Below are 17,922 nucleotides of genomic sequence, written 5' to 3' on the forward strand. Positions count from 1 at the left end.
GTGTGGGTAGAAATGACTTGGTATCATTGGGCAAGCTTTGAAAAGTGCAGGGAAAATGCCACCAACGATGAGGAGAAAATTAGATGAGGAACTTCTAATGGGAATGGCCTCCTCAGAGTGACTTATGAACCTTTTCCAGTCTAATTCTGAGATTTTTAAGAGCTTCTAAAGGGAGAGGTAATATACTTAGGTGGGCCTGCCTGATTCAGCTCTCCAGCAGTAATTTGTCAACTTCTTATTGCTCACCTGTACATTTCCCATCCTTTATTAGGGTATTGCATTGGGGGCTGGTGGAAATGGTTGGGGGTCAGAAACCATCCCCTTCTGCTTAGTGGCATCTCTGCTGCTGGGCAGTGGGGCTTCCCTCCCTTTCCTGATCCAGTGTGCCTGCACTGTAATCCTCATTTAATAGACTGTTGCTTCAGTGATTTTCAGGCCTCTGTGTCATAAGAGAAAGATTTGGAGGTTTTAAGTTCATAACAAGTTCAGGACTCCAGGAGAGCAAATAGCGTCCCGAGATACTGTGCGTTTAAGTCCTCAGATCAAATCTGATCTAGAACAAATAAATGGACAAATGAAGGTATAATCCTGGAATTTCTGTGAGCTGAGAGATAGTATTTAGCTAACAGAGAAATTCACTGTCTAGTGAGGATGTTATCTGATAATACTAAGTGCTTCTGGAAATGTCATTCTGTGGTTAGCTCCCTGCAGTAACGCTCCTCGCTCTGGAATCCTTTATCTTGGGATACAGAAGGGATGGCAGGCATTCATCAGTGAAACCTTGCAGTGTTCCCACAGGATTTCCAAGGTTTTTATCAATTGTGAACCTGATGAAAAGCATTAAAATGTCCCCAGGGTCAGACTCTGGGGCTGTAACAGAGGCTACAGCTTGAGGGGTGTAACCCACAGAACTACCAGGGGAGTCTGTCCAGCCAGAAGTGGAGTCCAGGAGAGGAGGAAGGTGTGCCGAGATAAGGCTGAAGTCAGATACTGAATCTGATCTCTTGTAGCTTGCTTGTCTTATGTACAAGTAGACAAATTCGTCAGAAATCACAGAAAATAAGGCTGGAAGAGATTCCAGGAGATCATCCAGTATCCGTCTGCCCCGGGAGATGGTGGGGAGGAAGCTCCTTGTACCTGAACCTCACCTGTCGGGGAGAGCTCTGCCCCACAAAGGTTTAAGAGAGGCTTGAACGTGTATCAGTTCCAACCTATTACTGTTCATGTCAAGAGAAGACTTTTTTCCAGTGTCTAACTTAAATATCCTCTGCTGTCAATTAAGACATTTCTTTTTCAGCCTCTGGTGGCTCTGGAGAGAGTTTTTATTATTGCCTTGCAGTGCCCTTTCACGTGGAGCCTGCTGTAGCAGACCTGTAACCTGGGCTAGGACTTTTCTCCTAACCCTGGAGAAAGGAAAAGGGCAGTTCAAGCCCTTGTGTGTTCATACTGTGCGCTGTGTAAAGCTGTTCTGCATTTCTGGTAGTTGGGAGTTACTAATTTACCTGTAAGCTATTTTTAGTTCCTTTAAAACAAACAGCTCCCCCCGCCTTGCCCCAAACACCCACACCCAACCCTCCTTCTAGTTATTTCGGGTTTCTTATGAAGAGTTTTGTAATGCCTCTCTCCTGCAAAGCCTCCCCTCCCCGGCGATACCCACAGTGCTTTAACTAAGCTAAAATGGAGATTTGACTCCAAACGTTTTATGAACCATAAGCTTAAGAAAAAACAGGAGGCTTTAGGTCCTACCCTGTCTCTGTATTTTGGTCAGGGTCAAACCGGTGTTTTTGCTGGCTCAGCCTTGGGTATATTTTAATGATGAAGTAAGAATTTAAGAGTACAGTTTGTGACTTGAGTGCAATCAGACCCAGATATTAATCAGCCCTGGGTCATGACACACTCTCCCTTTCTCTGAAGAGGTCTGGCCTGTGCGGTTGGAAGAGGAAGCAGATGGAGAGATTACCAAAAGTGAGACAATGGTGCACTTTGGTCTGACAAACCTCTGTGGTGCAAGTCGATGGTGCTGTAACACCGCTGGGGAACAGCAAGTCCTTTCCCTGGGAGCTGGAGGCAGGAGGTGTGTTGGGTGGGAGCACAGCTCCGTGCCTCTGCCCAGAGCCTCCGGGAAGGTCATTTCCCACAGCAGCTTTTCACACCATCCCACCATTCCTGTTTGCCAGCCAGGTATGTGAGAATTGCTTTAAACGAGGCTTATTTTTCTGGTCATTAAGAAAATGCAAAGTAGCTTTTTCACTTTCAAAACGCTGTAATCAAATAGTTTATGACAGTCCAAAAAAAAAAAAAAGAAGGCCACTGTTCAAAGGAGTGGGGTGGGAGCCTTAGTGTGGAAGGAGATGGCACCAAAGGACTTGATTGCCTCCTTGAGATTCAAAGTGGCCAAGACGTGAGAAGGCTTGTCTGGAAGCTGTGGAAGCCACAAACTAGCTGATTTTGGGAGTCTGGCTGTCATACGGGTTACGTGGCCGCTGGGGAGGAATTATGGAATTATGGGCGGGATTTGCAACTGAGGAAGATGTCACTGAACAGGGACTTCACACATCCATGAGTGGAAGCTCACAATCTGTCCTTTCAGAATAGTTCAAGATACATCTCAGGAATTGTTGAGTGGAATTGCAGGTACTAGTTATTTCTGACTGGGAAGTAAGAAGTTATTTCTTATTGAGAAGGGGACAACCTTGCTAAAGGGACACCTTCCTTGCCAAGACCTGATGGCAGCAAATTGCAGGTTGCAGAGTCTGAGAGTTGGCAAACAAACCACCTCTAAGTTACACTAGTTACAAGAACATCATTGTCTGAGACATTCTGAAGTATAGGGTGTTCCATCTTTAGATTTCTTTGCATACTAATTTGTAACCTTGCTGTAGCAGCCTACCTCCTCATTTCCTTTTGCAGCAGGTATTCTCACATTCCCAACCAAGAATCATAGAATCATAGAATCATAGAATGGTCTAGGTTGGAAGAGACCCTTGGGATCATCGAGTCCAACCATCTACCCTACTCTACAAAGTCCTCCCCTACACCATGTCCCTCAGCACTGCATCTAAACGGCCCTTAAACACAGCCAGGGATGGTGACTCCACCACCCTGCTACGCACAGGATGGAGGTCACACCTTCAGCTTGGAAAAGCAGGGACTCAAAAATCAGCCCAAGGTCCCCAACGCCATGATGCTCAGGTTCATCCCAACCTGTGTTTCACCTTATTTTTTGGAGCTCTTGGAATACTAGAAGGTCGGCTGCTGGGTTTTGGGATGGTTTGGGGAGAATGCCAACTAGATGCTGGTCATGGCCCATCTCTGGCCTTAATATTTTTGAGTTGGAAAGCTCAAGAATCAAGTGTTTATCTCCAGCCTACGCGGCGCGCGGTGAAAGCCCAATCGCTTTTACAACCGATGGTTCATGGGAGGAAAAGGAGTAAAAAAGCCAATTTCTTACTGAACTCCTAGAGAAATCCTTCAAAAAGCCCAATCCCAAATCCCAATCTGCCCCTCCCGGGCTGCAGCATAGAATCATAGAATCCTAGCAATGATGTAATACTCACGGGCATGAGTATTCCCTGCTGCCTGGGAAATTGTGTATTGGAATGAATTCCCCCAGTATTTATTTCCACTTCATTTTTAAATTTGTTTTCAAAAAAGAGGAGAATAACTGTGTGAAAAATCTGCTTTTCAGTGTCATTCTGAAATTGCTGATTTGCTGTTGTCTTTGCTTGGATTCCATATCATTAAGTAAATAACTCAGTGTTACATATCTAGACACTGTCTTTCACAAGTCACACGGATTTCTGTAGATCAGAAGGCTTTGTTGATAAAGTGACATGAAGGACAGAAAATCTGTTGGTTTATTTGTGGGAAAAAAAGCCTACAGAACGAGAGAAATTCAGTTAACAAAATTCCAACCCAGTGGATGTGGATAAATAAAAGAGTAGAGAAGATTCTGGGGCCTGGAAGAATAAGAAGTATGAGCTTCATTCATCTTCTGCAAAGTTTGCACTGTTCTGCATTCAGGAGACCATGGTTTGATAGCAGAGGACAATATTTTGACATGTATTAAGAGTGTGGCAAAAAAAAAAAAGTCAAAAGAAGACAGTTTTTGACAAAAGCCTTTTCTCAGCTTGCACCTTACCAGTGTATTTAGATACCACCTGGTATTTGTTTAATTTTTCCTACCCATTTTGAGAATTCATAAATGGTTTTGGGCTGGTTTTGAATGTAAAAATTCTTTGTGTCCCCAAAATGTGAGTGAAAATTGTAGAGGCCCCACCATTGGATGCGGCACTGAAGGGCAGGGACAAGCAGAAAAGAAGCATTTGGCTTAAAAGCACGGGGTGTGCTCCCTGCCAGAGGAACAGCAAAGGAACTGGGGTTTGAAAACGAAGGTGATTTGCCCAGGCCTTTGTTTTTTACTCCTGACATGTTACATGGGCTTAAATTCTGCTCATAAACGATTGAGCTGTTACTTCTAACCTTCTTGCTTGGTGTAGAGCTCTCTATAAAGACGTTTTCTCAAGCTGCAAAGCCTCTCGCAGATCTCTCTTCATCCAGAAGACTGTACCTACACGGGAGCCTCCTCGCCTCCCGGAGAGCCTTCCTCTGCCCCCGTGTCCTGTGGCTGCTCCTGAGAACGCTGTAGTTGGGACACCTGATTTTTTTTAATTGAAATTATCGCTAAATGACCATAACCCCAGGCCCTGCCCATTTTCTAGGCTTCCTGATCAACAGGATGGAGATGAGATCACCTTTTGTGTGATGGGAATGCTGGGCTAATAAGGACTCTTGAACGGTCGAGAAGGGAAGCTTATTACAAGGTCTGAGCACCATTGAATGGCAGCTTGGAAATAGATCTGTTTTTATGAGCTCCGTGGTACTTTCAAAGAGGGTTTGTGAACTGAGGGAACACCACCTCATAATGCTGTTGCTGACCTTACCTAATATCTTTCTAAATCTTCTCAGTGTTAGGTACATTTGTTAATTTAGCCTCGTCAGCCCCCTCCCTTCCTCACCAGCGGGAGGTAAGTATTCCTATCTGCATTTTATATTTTAGCAAATGCAGGATTCAATAATCTTTTTTCCTAGTTGCAAAGCAAATTGCTAGAGGAATTAGACGAGGAACTTAAGCATCCTGTGCCTGTAACCCCATTAGCAGTTTCCCTTAGGAGTATCAAGTCCACAAGTGCACGGATCTGTACTTTGCATATAATTCTCACTCGGCTCAATACATTTTCTGTTTACCCATCTGCAGACTGGAAATAATGATAATGCCAATCTGTCAGGCATTATCTGAAGCTTACAGTTGTATAAAAAATGCTAATTGTTGAAGGTGCAAGTCTTGCAGATAGAACCTTGTTCCAGGCAGCTGTGGGAAATAGGAGCGGATACAGTGGCTCGTTTGCAAGGGCATCTCAAAGGAAGAAGCCCCATTCTGCATGGCCTCCTGGTGTTCCTGGACCGTTCCTCTGCTTGCGTGTTTGTAATTGTCCTTTATTTTCTGTCCCCTCCACAGAGTCCCCCCCGGAGCGGTGCGGGCAGAGGCGCAGCATGCCCAGCGGGGTCACTGAGAAGAACCCCACCATGGAGCCTGCTGCCACGACGCCCTTCCGCGTCACGGTGAGTGTCTGCCCCCTCTTAATCATTGTTGTGGCACATTAATGATTATTACAGGGCTTCTAGGGAACTTACTCATCCCGAGAGAAGAGGTGGTGCACGTGAAACCGCTTGATTGCTTGTTTTTAAGTAGATGTGTTGTTGTTGGATACTGTTAGCAATAAGCAACTGTAAAATATTTCTTGGTAAAGGAGCCAGATTTGAATTTGAATCTAGAGCAGGTTTGGGTAAGTTGTTTCTCTTGAGAGACTTTCCTGGTGAGGTTTCCTTTCTGAATCCCAGGATAGTGCAGTGTATTCATACATGTGTTTACTGGGCTGCAACTGGTACGGTACATCCTCGAACTCCTGTGGAAGAGAAAATCTCCTGTAGAAAACCTGTCATTAACTAACAGAAAAACTGCCAAGTGGGTGATTCTCCAGAGCCTGGTACCCTCTCCCAGCAGGAGCCTAGAGGAGCTATTCGCTGTTTTCCACTTCTTCAAGCCTTTTGCTTTGAGATGCTCTTCTAATATCTCTGGTTTGTTGTGAGAGCAGTACGTAAAGAACGGGAAGTCATTTAGGAATGGAACAGAGCAGCACCACTAACATGAATAACAGTGATCAATAGGATAAGCGGGGTCTTTTTGCTCCATGGGGAAAGCTGCTACTGTGTCCATTTTACAGAAGGGAACCAAAGACCCAAAGAAGTCAGAGCTGGTGGCTGACAGGGGGATGTGTTGGGGCTGAGCTGTAGCTCCATGATGCTGTGGGTGACGGAGTAGCTGCCAGCAGTTTCAGTGCAGTATGAGGATGTGTGATGAGTTTAAACACAGGACTCCCTCTCCCTACCCTCTCCGCACTCCCACAAGATCAGATGTTCAGGCTAGGCTTGTAGCTTTAGAAGATAGTTCCTCTCATGCCTTGGAGATCAGTTGTGGAGTGAGTTAAAAGTCTTTGTTTCTTCTTTAGTTAAAGTGTGCACAGTGGTATTTATCACTGCCTCCCACTGATAAAAGTCATCTCTCTAACATCCTGCAGATAGTAGATAGACTTCTCAAGTGGATCACAGTCATTTTTACCACAAGGGTTGTGTTATCTATCGAATGATATTAAGTCCAAGTAATTATTTAGTTTAGGAGTACACTCAATTGACAAATAGAAGCGCAATGGTGGAATCAAAATACATATTTTTTGGAAAGTGAGCAATAAACGTGCAGCTGAGAGTAGCTGTTTGGCTTTTTTCCTAATGCATCATCAGCCTGGACACGCCTATAGTTAATGCAATGGCGCCCTGGGAGGCTTTGTAATCAGCTGAAGTTACCGAGGTCTTTTGGGTGGCATTTGGAGTAACCTCCAGTAATAGTAAGAGAGAAATTTATTTAGAGATTTTTAAAAATAAATACAAGCATGAAGTATACACAGCTGGAGATGGATACACCCCCTATGAGCGATGGCCAAGGCAATCAGGTCGTTATATTTTCAAGAGCAAAATGTCTGATATCTGTGGATAGTAAGTTTGCACACAGTTATATTTATGCAGAGAGGAGGCAAATGGTCTTGGAGCTGTTTTTCTCGGTGAACGTTTATAGTTTTCTTTCCAGGCCACACCTACTTTACAGGCTCAGCTACTTCATAACAAACCTGGATGGGCAGAACCAGAATTGCAAAGGAAAGACAATGGTGCAACCTAAAAAAGAATCCGAGCACGCCCAGTTCACCTGAGAACATTTGCACTGGTGAATGAGTCATTAATAGCAGTTTGTCCAAGTAGTTTATCCTAGTTCTATAAATTGTAAGTTTGTGAATGCATAACATTCTCTGTGGAGCTCTATTTTGTAGCCTTTATATGCAAACACGTGGTGAATATATGAGAGCGTGGGTTTTGATACTGCCCTGTTTGCTAAATGGAATGGGAAGAAGTGATGAAAACCATGAGTGGATGGTGGGAGATGAGTTCTGTTGGGAAGGAGTGTGTACAGCGTGTGGCAAATGCTGAAGGCAATGGAACAGAAACAGTGGAGTAGGAGATGTCTTTAAGCATTTGCCGAAGGGGCATGTTTGGTTTTCTTTTTCTGGAGCTGATGAAAGTCATTCTCCTAACAGCTCCCTGCTCCAACAGGTCAGAACACAGAGAGATCATCTTTTGGTCTGGCTCCCCTTGTGGTATCACCTTTTTGCTAAACGAGGTGCATCTTCTTTCAATGCCAAAAGAGAAACTAATTTTTTTTCTCTAACCCTCTTGTTCCACAAGCCATGTGCCCTCTGAATTGATTATCAGTTACAAATGCTCCAAACCTCTGAGCAAGGCAGACAGAAAGACGTGAAGCTAACTGAATAGGCATGCTTTTGCTTTGTGCCTTTCATTTATCACAATCCTTCTATCTCAGTAAATGAGTAGCTTTGAACCTTAAACAATGTACTACTTGTTGATGAAAAAGGCAAAGAATGATGGGAAAATCGGAATTCTTCACCAGACAGAGGATTTGGGAGTATTTTTAGACAGTGAAAATAAAATGCTATTTATTCCTTTTCCGATGGTATATATCCTGCTTTATGTTTTTAGAGAAATTATTCCTGTCTTTAAGCAGGTTAGCTCTTGTTAGTGAACAGCCCGTATGGGATGTGGTTGCTTGCTTTGACTGGCTCTGTGATCCAGGATGGATTAAATATGGGCCGTCATCACATGGATAATACAGAGCATTTTTCTTCTCTGAGTTACAATCCACTATTATCTCATTTCTGTTCCTACTTAGCCCTCCGAATGTTATTGCCATTAATATGAATGGCTTCATTACGTACATAGTTTTTATGGCTGCCCAGATTTCAGCAGATGTCTGACTTAAGAAATATATTCTCCCTCACCTTCCTTCATTAACCAGAGGAACATTAGCAGTCAGTCCACTCCAGCCACTGGGAATAGTAATTAGTGCTTTAGTTTAGTGGTAATGGGATTATTACTTTTGAGCCTGCTGCTGCAGGTTTTGATGTTGTAAGCTTTTCATATTTTACAGCTGATTGTTCTTCCCTGACATCTCCATCCTTCTGCTGTTGAATCTCCAAGGCACTAGTAAGCTCAGGAGCCACTGGATCCAGCTATTTTGACAGCGTCGCACTCCCAGTTGCTTTCTTTCATTTGAAATCTAAAGCAAACTAGGGTGGAAGTGTTCCCTTCCCATAAGAACTTTCCCAAGTTACAGTTAATTGGGCATAAAAATGCTTTTTGTAGCTCCTCTGGAAAACAACAGCTCATGATTATTATTTTTTTTAGTTATAAAATATAACCTTGAAAATCAAACCTTAAGATTTCTACATCTTAATATGCGAACGAGCTGTTCTTATACCTTCTCCAAAAATAAATTTTTCATAGAGCTTCTTAAACATGAAAAATTCTTCCCTAGTCCTAGTTATGTTGTAAAATGATTATTTTCTATGTAAACCTACCTCTCTTGACTTCTGTGCTATCAGAGCGTTGCATGATCTCATGTTGTCTGATGAATCCAAGCCCCTAATCCAAGTGACCACTCATCTGAGGTCCCTGATTGTGAATCTGCTCCAAGCACCAAGCTCAGCATCCAGTTTTTAGTCTGTGTCTGATTGGAAAGCCATGAATGTGCTTCACATTGGCAGCTACACAGAGCATTGTGTGGACTAGAAGAAACCTTTCTGACTGCAGCACCAGTGCCCAGGAACAGTCATTTGGTGCATGTCAGTATAAAACTTAAATATGAGCAGGGAAATCTGGTTTTATTGAGTTTATTATAACTGATACACTCATGGAAGAGACCGACTGTCCTCAGACACGTTTGCAGGAGACATCTTTAGTGTTAAATAGTCTTGTTGGAACGTTTCCTATTTGTCATGATTCCGCCCCTTGAATGAAGAGACCTAATTAAAAAGTGCTTCAAGAAAAGTCAATATGTAAGGACAGAAAAAAAAATACAGAAGGCTTGACTTAGCATGAGATGTCAGTTAAAATGTTGCCTTGTTAGGTAGTGACCTGGAGTTGCCTCCGCTGAGAATGGGTAATTGGCAGCAGCTGATAACACTCAAGAGCTGAGACAACAGTGTCGTCAAGGGCAAGAGCTGGGCTCTTCTCCATGCCCAAGGAGAGGTGAGTGATGCCTTGCTGCTGACTTATTTTTGTCTGATAGGAGAACACAGAGAGGCATTTTGCCTTTCTGCATAGAATTCAAATAGCTGAAGGTGTGAGATGGGTTAAACCTGAGATTTGTGTTGTATTTTATCAGACACAGGGACCAGGAGGTGGGAAATTCTGGGTATTAAATCCTCCTGCTCTGCCCACCCTGCAGGGAAATCTGAGCGAGGGTGGGATTGTTGAGACTTGCTGTGTGATGACTTCTCTCCCATCTCATTAGAGTACTGCCATCTATTGACTGCTTTAATTAGAGCCTGATTTATTTAGTCCTCTTTGCAAATATCCCAGGCCAAGCAGAAATCTAAATTGCCAAAGCACTCGTGCAGAAGAGTTAAACTAAGTGATTGGATCCAGAAACCGGAATGATCTCTTGCTGTAAGTCTGCCTGACTGACTGAGGGCAGGGACCCTCCTTCCAAATAGAGAAAATTAATATTATGTGTGTAGTCTCAGTATTTTTAAATGTTTTGAAAATGGCTCTCTGCCTTTCTTACAGAGCTGTGTCTGAGGAAGCATCTCTGTACTCTGTCTAGATAGGGTTTAGGATTTTCTTCTCTCCAGACCTTTAATCCTTAGTTCTACTCTCAATCATTTGCTTTCCAGGATCTCAGAAAACACTTCTGTGTTTCTTCTGGTTGAAGCCACATTGGCTACAAAAAAAAAAACCCAACAAAACCAAAGCAAAGCACGTTGTGGCTATAAGCTGCGTGATCAGGCTGCCCATCCGTGGCATTGTCTAAATTGGATTGGAAGGGAAACTGTTCTCAGAGAAGCTTCAAAGTGGCAGTGGGATAAACCCACTCTCATTGTCAGTTGTGAGGAAGAGTATCATCTCCTTGTTTTCTCATCTTCCTTTGTCATCTACTTGTTGTCTGTTGTTCTGCTCTTCGAGTGTGATGTCTTGGAGCAGGAGCTTTTCTTTGTGGTTCAGTTGTCGTTGCTCTGCCTTTCAGGGTCTTAAATAATGAAGTATTTATAGTCACAAAGAATTAGGAAATCTTTTTAGGTTTTAGTTCTTCTGCCTGTAATGTTAACTTGTTTTCTGCCCATTTGGGTTGGGTACCCAGCTGAATTTACAGTGATACATTATAAGCTACTCTTATGGCATTCCTCCATCTATCCTGATTTTAATCCTTGATAAATGAAGTATTAAATACTAATGGCATACTCCTGGAGAGATGAAAGTGAGTAACCCTTCTACCTTTCCTCTTCACTGAACATAATCCTAAATAATGGGATCCTAGGTCAAGCTGCTGTGCATGAGATATTGAAGATTTTTGTTGTTGTACTTTTTGTTTTAATTTTTTTTTTTTCCAAAAGCAGTCATGTAAATTATATGATAATAGGTTGACTTTGGAGAATTTATCTTCCTGTATTCTGTGAAGAGCTGAATGGTGCTTCCCTCAGCGTGATCACCCCTCTTTAATTGAAATGTAATTGTTTACTAAACCATTCCAACTGGAAGGGAAAATTACTATCATTTTGGTCTGTGGCTGCATACATTAGAGCACCCCTTTTACGGGGACTGAATTTAAGGAGAATAGGAACATTATCACAGATGATATATAAACAGAAAAGCTATTATCATTAAACTGTCAACTGCAGCTGAAATTGGATAACCAGCGATAGTGGCAGCAAGAAATATGTAAATTACTTTGAGAATGTGTCTGTCAATTCAGTCACTGTTTGTGGAACAGGACATGCTTGGAAGCTTTGGGTTTCTGAGCATTTTAGGGATTGGAAGAAAAACGAGGTCATCGCGAGCATTTGCAGTTATTTCTAGTCTCACTGGTACTGTTTTGCAAAAATTAGGAGTGCTAACCTGACTGTCAGATGCTTTTTTGTCAGGTACAACAACAGCATGATGACTTTGTAGTCTTAAGCATCTGTTGTTGATGGATTGTCTGGGCTGTCCACAGAGAGGCTGGTAATGAGCACCTTCATTTTCCAGGTGGGAGAACGGAAGTAGGGAAGAGTCAACTGGCTTAAATGGGATCACGCAGCAAAGCCAGGAAGTATTTCTAATTCCCAGTTAACCACTAGCTAAGCTACACCTAAATACTTTGCTGAAATCCTCCTTCAGTTTCAAGAGAATTAAATATTCTTCAGACTTGATGCTGTCATGAGAAAATGAGTAAGTGGTTTCCTGGAATCCCAAGTCACAGTTCCCAGGTCAGACACACCTGGCTTTCTTACTTGCTCTGCCAACACCACATGTTGTCAAATTTGCAATTGCTTGCTATTAAAAGTAGAGCCCTCTGTCTTATTTTTTCAAGTCATCTGTTAATGAAAATCTCTGGGTATTTTTGCTCTTCGATTTTTGTGTGTACTTTCTGAGCCATAGGATAAATTCCAGTGAAGGCATGGAGGATTTTTTGTTTCCATACTCCATGTTACCTAGTACAGGGATTGGGAAATGACACTGATTGCAAATATAAAATGTTTAACTATTTGAGTCCGACCTCGTACACTGACAATCTTCTAAGTAAACGTGGAGTTTGCAGCTGGGGGGTACTGGAGGGCGCCGTGGTTAAAGATACGTGGGATTGTCAGCTTTCAGCACAGAGCTGCGGTTCAAACCGCTGTGGATTTATTATGTGCATCAAGCAGGAGACAGGAATGACAGGATAAAAGACATGGTGCTATGACCTGCTTCACTGAAAAGGACTCAGCAAGGCAGGGTATGGATTATTTTTTTTTTTTTCCCCTTTTTGAGCTGAATATGTTCCAGGGAGGTCTCTCTCTCAGAGCCTGCAGCTGTCTAAAGGACAGCTTTACAGAAAGGAAGAGGCATAAGGGCTCATCAACAGCTTAATTCACACACTGAGGACGCTCTTCTTCTTTAAAAGTATTAGTTTTAGTTTTGGTGGGGTGGAGCACGGTTTTGGCCTGCTTTTGATCGCTATCGAACTGACACGGTTGGACAGCAAAGCCCTCTGTTCCTCGGGGTCTGTCCGGGCAGCAGCAGGGCTGGCCCTGCTGTGGGGCACTACCAAGAGGATGGAGATGACCCCTTATTGTCAGCATCTGTTAGATGTTTTGTATAAGAAGAATTAATAGAGCTTGGTCAGTCCTCAAGGGGAAGGATCCGCACAGCGCACAGTCAGACCTCCTGATTTAATCTGCGGTGATGGCAGCTTCCACTGAGAGGGAAATGGCCAAGAATCACTAAATTGCTGTTCCCCAACCACTGTTGAAACATATTCAGGACTTGGGGGGAAAGTCACATTTTTGTTTCCTAAGTTAGACCCAGGCAGTGGATAACAGGGGAGTTTATGTTTCTAGGGAAAAGAAAGTCAAATACTCTGTAGTTCGCAGGTGAGAAAGAGGGAAACAAACATTTCAGCAAGTTGTCTGCCTCAGCGGTGGGTGTAAATTAGCACAATTCCATTGATTTCATTTAGCTTTTCCAAATGTTTACACTTTCTCATCCTTTGAGGGCAGCTGGACCCACTGCTCTGGGTTGTGTGAAACCCCGTGGCTTTCAGAGAAGGGGGTCTCAGGGTCCAAAGGAAAGGGCAGAAAATCCTTAAAGCTGTGAGAGGAGATCCCATCCTTGTGCCAGGAGAGAGACGGGAGACAGGGAGGGAGTGAGAGGGAGAAAGCAGCTCCAAGCTCTTCCCAGAGAGCCTGAGCGAGCTTTTCTAGGAGAAACCTGGGTTATTCTCATCATTTTTGGACTCTTCTCTTTAGATCCTTCCATTCCTCCACTCCTGTAGAAGCGGTGTTGCAGCCATATGAGAAACACCAACAGTTCCTGTATGTTTTCATGGAGAGAGCCCATGGGAGGAATATTTAAAATTTAGGCTGTAAGTAGGGCTAATAGGAAATGCTAATTCACATTTCATTCTTTTGATCAGTGTATATTGAATGATAATTACAGTGATAGTACTTGGCACTTCTGTAGCACCTTTCATCTGAGGCTGTTAAAGTGTTCTGCCAATCTGAATGAATTCAAGCTTGCAGTCACCGTGCAGTTGCAATTTATCATAATGCCTTCAAATAAATGGGGAAACTAAGGCATGGAATGATTATATGCCTTTCCCCATCCTTCATAATCTATATAGAAGACCTGGGACCGCATAGTAGTTCTGCTGATCATCTTAGAAGGAACAAAGCCAAATCAAGGCATCATTTAAAATGGTAAAAATGATTAAAACTGTCCAGATGATGGGCCTTTACTCTCTAAAATGTATTTTTGTGGCAATTTCACAATTTAATATATGCTTAGGTATTCTGTTGTATTTTTATCTGTTGCATTTTTTTTAATTACAACAAAGACAGACAAACAATCTCAAACTCTCACTGGCTTTTTCAGATTTATATAAGTTCTTCAGAGTCTTCCATCTGATGATTTGAACAGAAATGGCCACCTCTTGCAAAGATCAAAACTACTACAAGAAAAAATTCAGTAGCATTTCAGACTCTTCCCTGGAAGCCCAAATGCAAACACCCTCTACTAATTAATAGGCTGTAGGGAGACAAATGGATCTGACTACTTTCATTCCTGTGAAATGAATGAAAGGCAGAAAGTAACCAAACAAAAGCTTTTATTTGTTTAAACCTCTAGGCACTGAAAAAGTCTCAGATTGCTGGTAGCACAGAGAAAAGACGACCATTAAAATATACAACTTGACAGCGTCCCTTTAATTTGTTTCTGGGTCACAGATAAAGAATTGTACTGCAGATATAAAAGGTAGGATAATAAACACATTCTGTTCTCCCTCTTTCAATAGCTCTGATATTGTGCTTTCAGAAAACAAGTCAAATAGTGCAAGGTATTATTTGAATCTCTCAGAGAGCTCCAGTAGGACATGAGTGTCCATTTAATCAGGACCTTCATCCCTGAACTTTTTCCATTTGGGAATTTGTATATTGAATATTGCTTTTGCTCATGGATATTGGATATTTGCTTAGATATTAAATTTATTACAGTAGAATTAATAGACATGTGTCATTGGCATAGTTAACACTGAATGGTTATCAACAAATTTCTTCCAAGTTTTAACTTAATTTCTGAGACATATATTTTTTCTCACTTAAACTAAGGACTTCTCTTTAGTAGCCATAAATATGGCATATTTTGCGCCATAATTTCTTGAACATTCATTGTGACAGATGGGTCACATGTCACCTGCATACTTTGGTGCTGTGAGAGGAAATCATGTCAGAGATGCTCCACCCCAGCTGGAAGTGACCTTGTCTGGGTTGTTCACCCCTGGGGAAGTGTCTGACTTTGAACATTAACAGGGACGGGAGACCTTATGGTGCTTTCTGTTGGGCAGAGCTGCTGAGTTAGATCATTTGGAAGTTGTTTTGGTGGTTTCTTCTTCCCACCCAAATCCCAGACTGGTGCTGTCTCGTGTGAGAGTGTTTCTCCAGGTGGTGACACTGTTGTTCCAAACCAAGCGCAGCTACTTGAGGCAGCAGATCGGATGCAGATGGTCTCCTGGTGATTACATGGTCTCAGGATACTCGCAGCTGAATAACTTTTTATTACTGTGGGTCTGTCTGTAAACTTACATGTTAAGATGACATTGATTTCTAGATACTTTTTTCAAACTTTAGTTACCATGGAAACAGGATCCACTTTCTCTCCCATACTGCCGCTTTTCCTCCACACTGCATTCTGAGAAGGAATGGGCTGTATTTATCCTCCCCACCCTCTCTTTTTTGCCTAGTGAGCAGTGACAGTCGTGGCACAGGCATCGGGGATGATTTGAGAGAGCGATGGCACAAGCTGTAATGCCTTTCCTCAAGAATTCAGATATTCCTGGGGCTGGCGCTCCGCCAGCAACTCTCCTGTCTTTATCTTCCTCCGTAATTACCGTGGATCATATCTTACCTGCAACATTCTTCAAAGTGCCAAGGAAATTAGCTCCAGAACTAATCATGTCTTTATTTCTTAAGTTGCTCCCCGTGGTTACGTACGCTGTTCTGCAGAACGGGGTTCACAGGGATCAGCCCGACCTGCCCCTGCCTGCCCTTGTCTCCTCCCTTCCTTCCCACCACTGCCAAGACCATCTCCACATAGTTCCCATGGTGTGACAGCCTGGCTCTGGTACAGCAGACGATCAGGTTCCCCTGCCCTCTTTGCCACTGGTGGGACATGTGCCCACGTGTGTGTTCCTGGTGACGTGAGGAGCCGTGTTGGCTCAGGCTGTTCTCAGAGGGCAGCTGGGTGTCCTGCGGGGCCACCCCGGGACTCTGCCTCCTTGCCATGACTTGGAGAACTTCTGCTGGAGCTGCGTGGTGACCTCTGCAGCCGCTGACCCACGGCATGCAGGTAGTGTAAGGGCAGTGGAGCCCAGGTCTGTGCTCAGCTGGGTTGTGCAGATGTGGCAGGAGTGGGTGGAATCAAGGATTAGTTTTTCTTTCTGTACTGATTTTACTTAGCGGTTGATTGTCTTCTTTAACACTGAGGGCAGAGATGACCGTGTCTTTAGCGGTGCTTGGGAAACAGGGATGTGGTATGGAACAAGATGGGAAGTCAGCATCTCCAGGCAGTGCTGCCCCATCCCCAGACCCATCAACTTCTGCACTCCTTCTCCGGAGGAACATTCAGAAAGGCATCTATACACCTGGCTTGGTGCTTTGTACCTCCCTGTCAAACCTAGGGTATTTCAAATGATGTACAAATAGGAATTCAAATTTTGCTGACATGAGGAGGATGCCTTCATAGGGAACAAGGCGCTCGGAGAGCTCACAACTGGCTCAGCAGCTGGTCGGACAGCGCGCCGGCCATCCTGCCTCCGGGCACCAGACCTGCTCTGGATCCAGCTTTCCTTGATAATTAGCAAGTGAGTCAAAAACAGTTAAGGAATAAATAAATGAGACTTAAATCTGCCTGATAGAATTGAAGTTTCCTGCTGGGTGACAAAATTCTGCTTTAAAGATAGTAAATCCACTGCTAATAATTAGGCAAGGAATAATCGCTGCTAGGACCCAAAAATAGGATCTGCCACTTACAATGTCTGTCTTATTATTTTTCAGAGGGATAAAACAGCAGTGAACTTAATTTTTGCCTCCAATTCTTGAAGGATATTCTTTTTGCTTTATATCTTTGGCAGGCTCTCAGTGGAGTGTCCTAGGAAACATAATTGTCAGCTGTGTAGGTTATTGCTACCTCACACCATATTCTTCGCCACCTTAAACCCAAAGATCCTCTTTAGAAGGAAAAGAAAAGAAGGAAAGGTGGAGAAAAAATAACAGGGAGTAATCTTGCACTGTTTTAAATTTCAGTTTTAATTGATGGTTGAATACCTGGGATTTCTTCTGAAAGGGAAAAGTTGTTGGGTCCTTTGCATTTTTATTTTGCATGGAGGGGGCAGGTGGAGACCTCACCCCTGGTCTCTGGATGGAAGTATATGCATTTCTAGCCTTCAGTTTGTACTTTAATTAGGAGGAGACTTGGAGATTTTGAGAACATATTTTACAGACTTATAAAAACACCTAAATTTTTTTTATTTTTTGTGGTACAATTTCAAGTAGAAAGATTCCTTCTTTCCCATCCTAAGGATTATTGCCTGTTACAGTCCTGAGCTTTCTGAAGCAAAAAATTGTCTGATCTGTGTGTCCTGAAGGACAGAAAAATACCTTCAAGCAAGGCTGGTACACTCCTGGAAGTGTCATACGTGTCTTATTTTTATCTCTTGATTATAATTTTTCTCCTTTTTTTTTCAAAGCTGCAAGCAGAAGTTGAATCAAATTGAAATAATAATTTTCATAAATTTTGAGGTTAGGACAAATGAGCTTCATCTTAAGTATTTCCACAATGTCTGGAAATTAAGCTGTCTAGAAAGGTAGATAGGGAAAAATGCAAGACTGATGTATTGTCTGAATTATAGTAAGTATTCACCGTACCTTTACAAAAGTTAGCATTTTTGTTTGATTGCAGCTGTAATTATTGCTGAATACAAATGTTCCAATTTAAGCTTCAGAAATGTGGTGAAAGTCTTTGGAGCCAAGAGCATCTGCCTGAAACATGAGTTTCATGTTTGAATGAGTAACTTTTACTGCAAAATTACACAATGAATCCCTACGTTCAGAGGATAATAATAATTTTTTATTCTAAACATATCATCTACCAACTGCTTTTTAAAATTTATTGGCCGAGCAGCTGCTTTTGTGGAAAATGTGTTATTAAAAGCACACAAGATTTGTCAAT

The 17,922-nt window shown here is 42.7% G+C and overlaps 1 protein-coding gene across 9 annotated transcripts in view; it reads left to right on the forward strand.

The window, feature by feature from the left end:
- DAB2IP (DAB2 interacting protein) overlaps positions 1–17,922 on the forward strand; it is a 202,076-nt gene that overhangs the window by 56,901 nt on the left and 127,253 nt on the right. For 8 of the 9 annotated variants that reach the window (XR_001412131.1, XM_014942895.1, XM_014942900.1 and 5 more), the window contains exon 2: positions 5,519–5,622. Coding sequence is in view for 7 of the 9 variants with exons in the window: in XM_014942895.1 (XP_014798381.1) it covers positions 5,519–5,622 (104 nt within the window). In the remaining 2 variants the exon portion in view is untranslated. Of the gene's footprint in view, positions 1–5,518; positions 5,623–9,629; positions 9,712–17,922 lie in introns of those variants that run through there. The other variant, XM_014942905.1, reaches the window with a different exon arrangement.

Source organism: Calidris pugnax, unplaced genomic scaffold, assembly GCF_001431845.1.
Source record: "Calidris pugnax isolate Ruff unplaced genomic scaffold, ASM143184v1 scaffold102, whole genome shotgun sequence".
NCBI classification, from domain to species: Eukaryota; Metazoa; Chordata; class Aves; order Charadriiformes; family Scolopacidae; genus Calidris; species Calidris pugnax.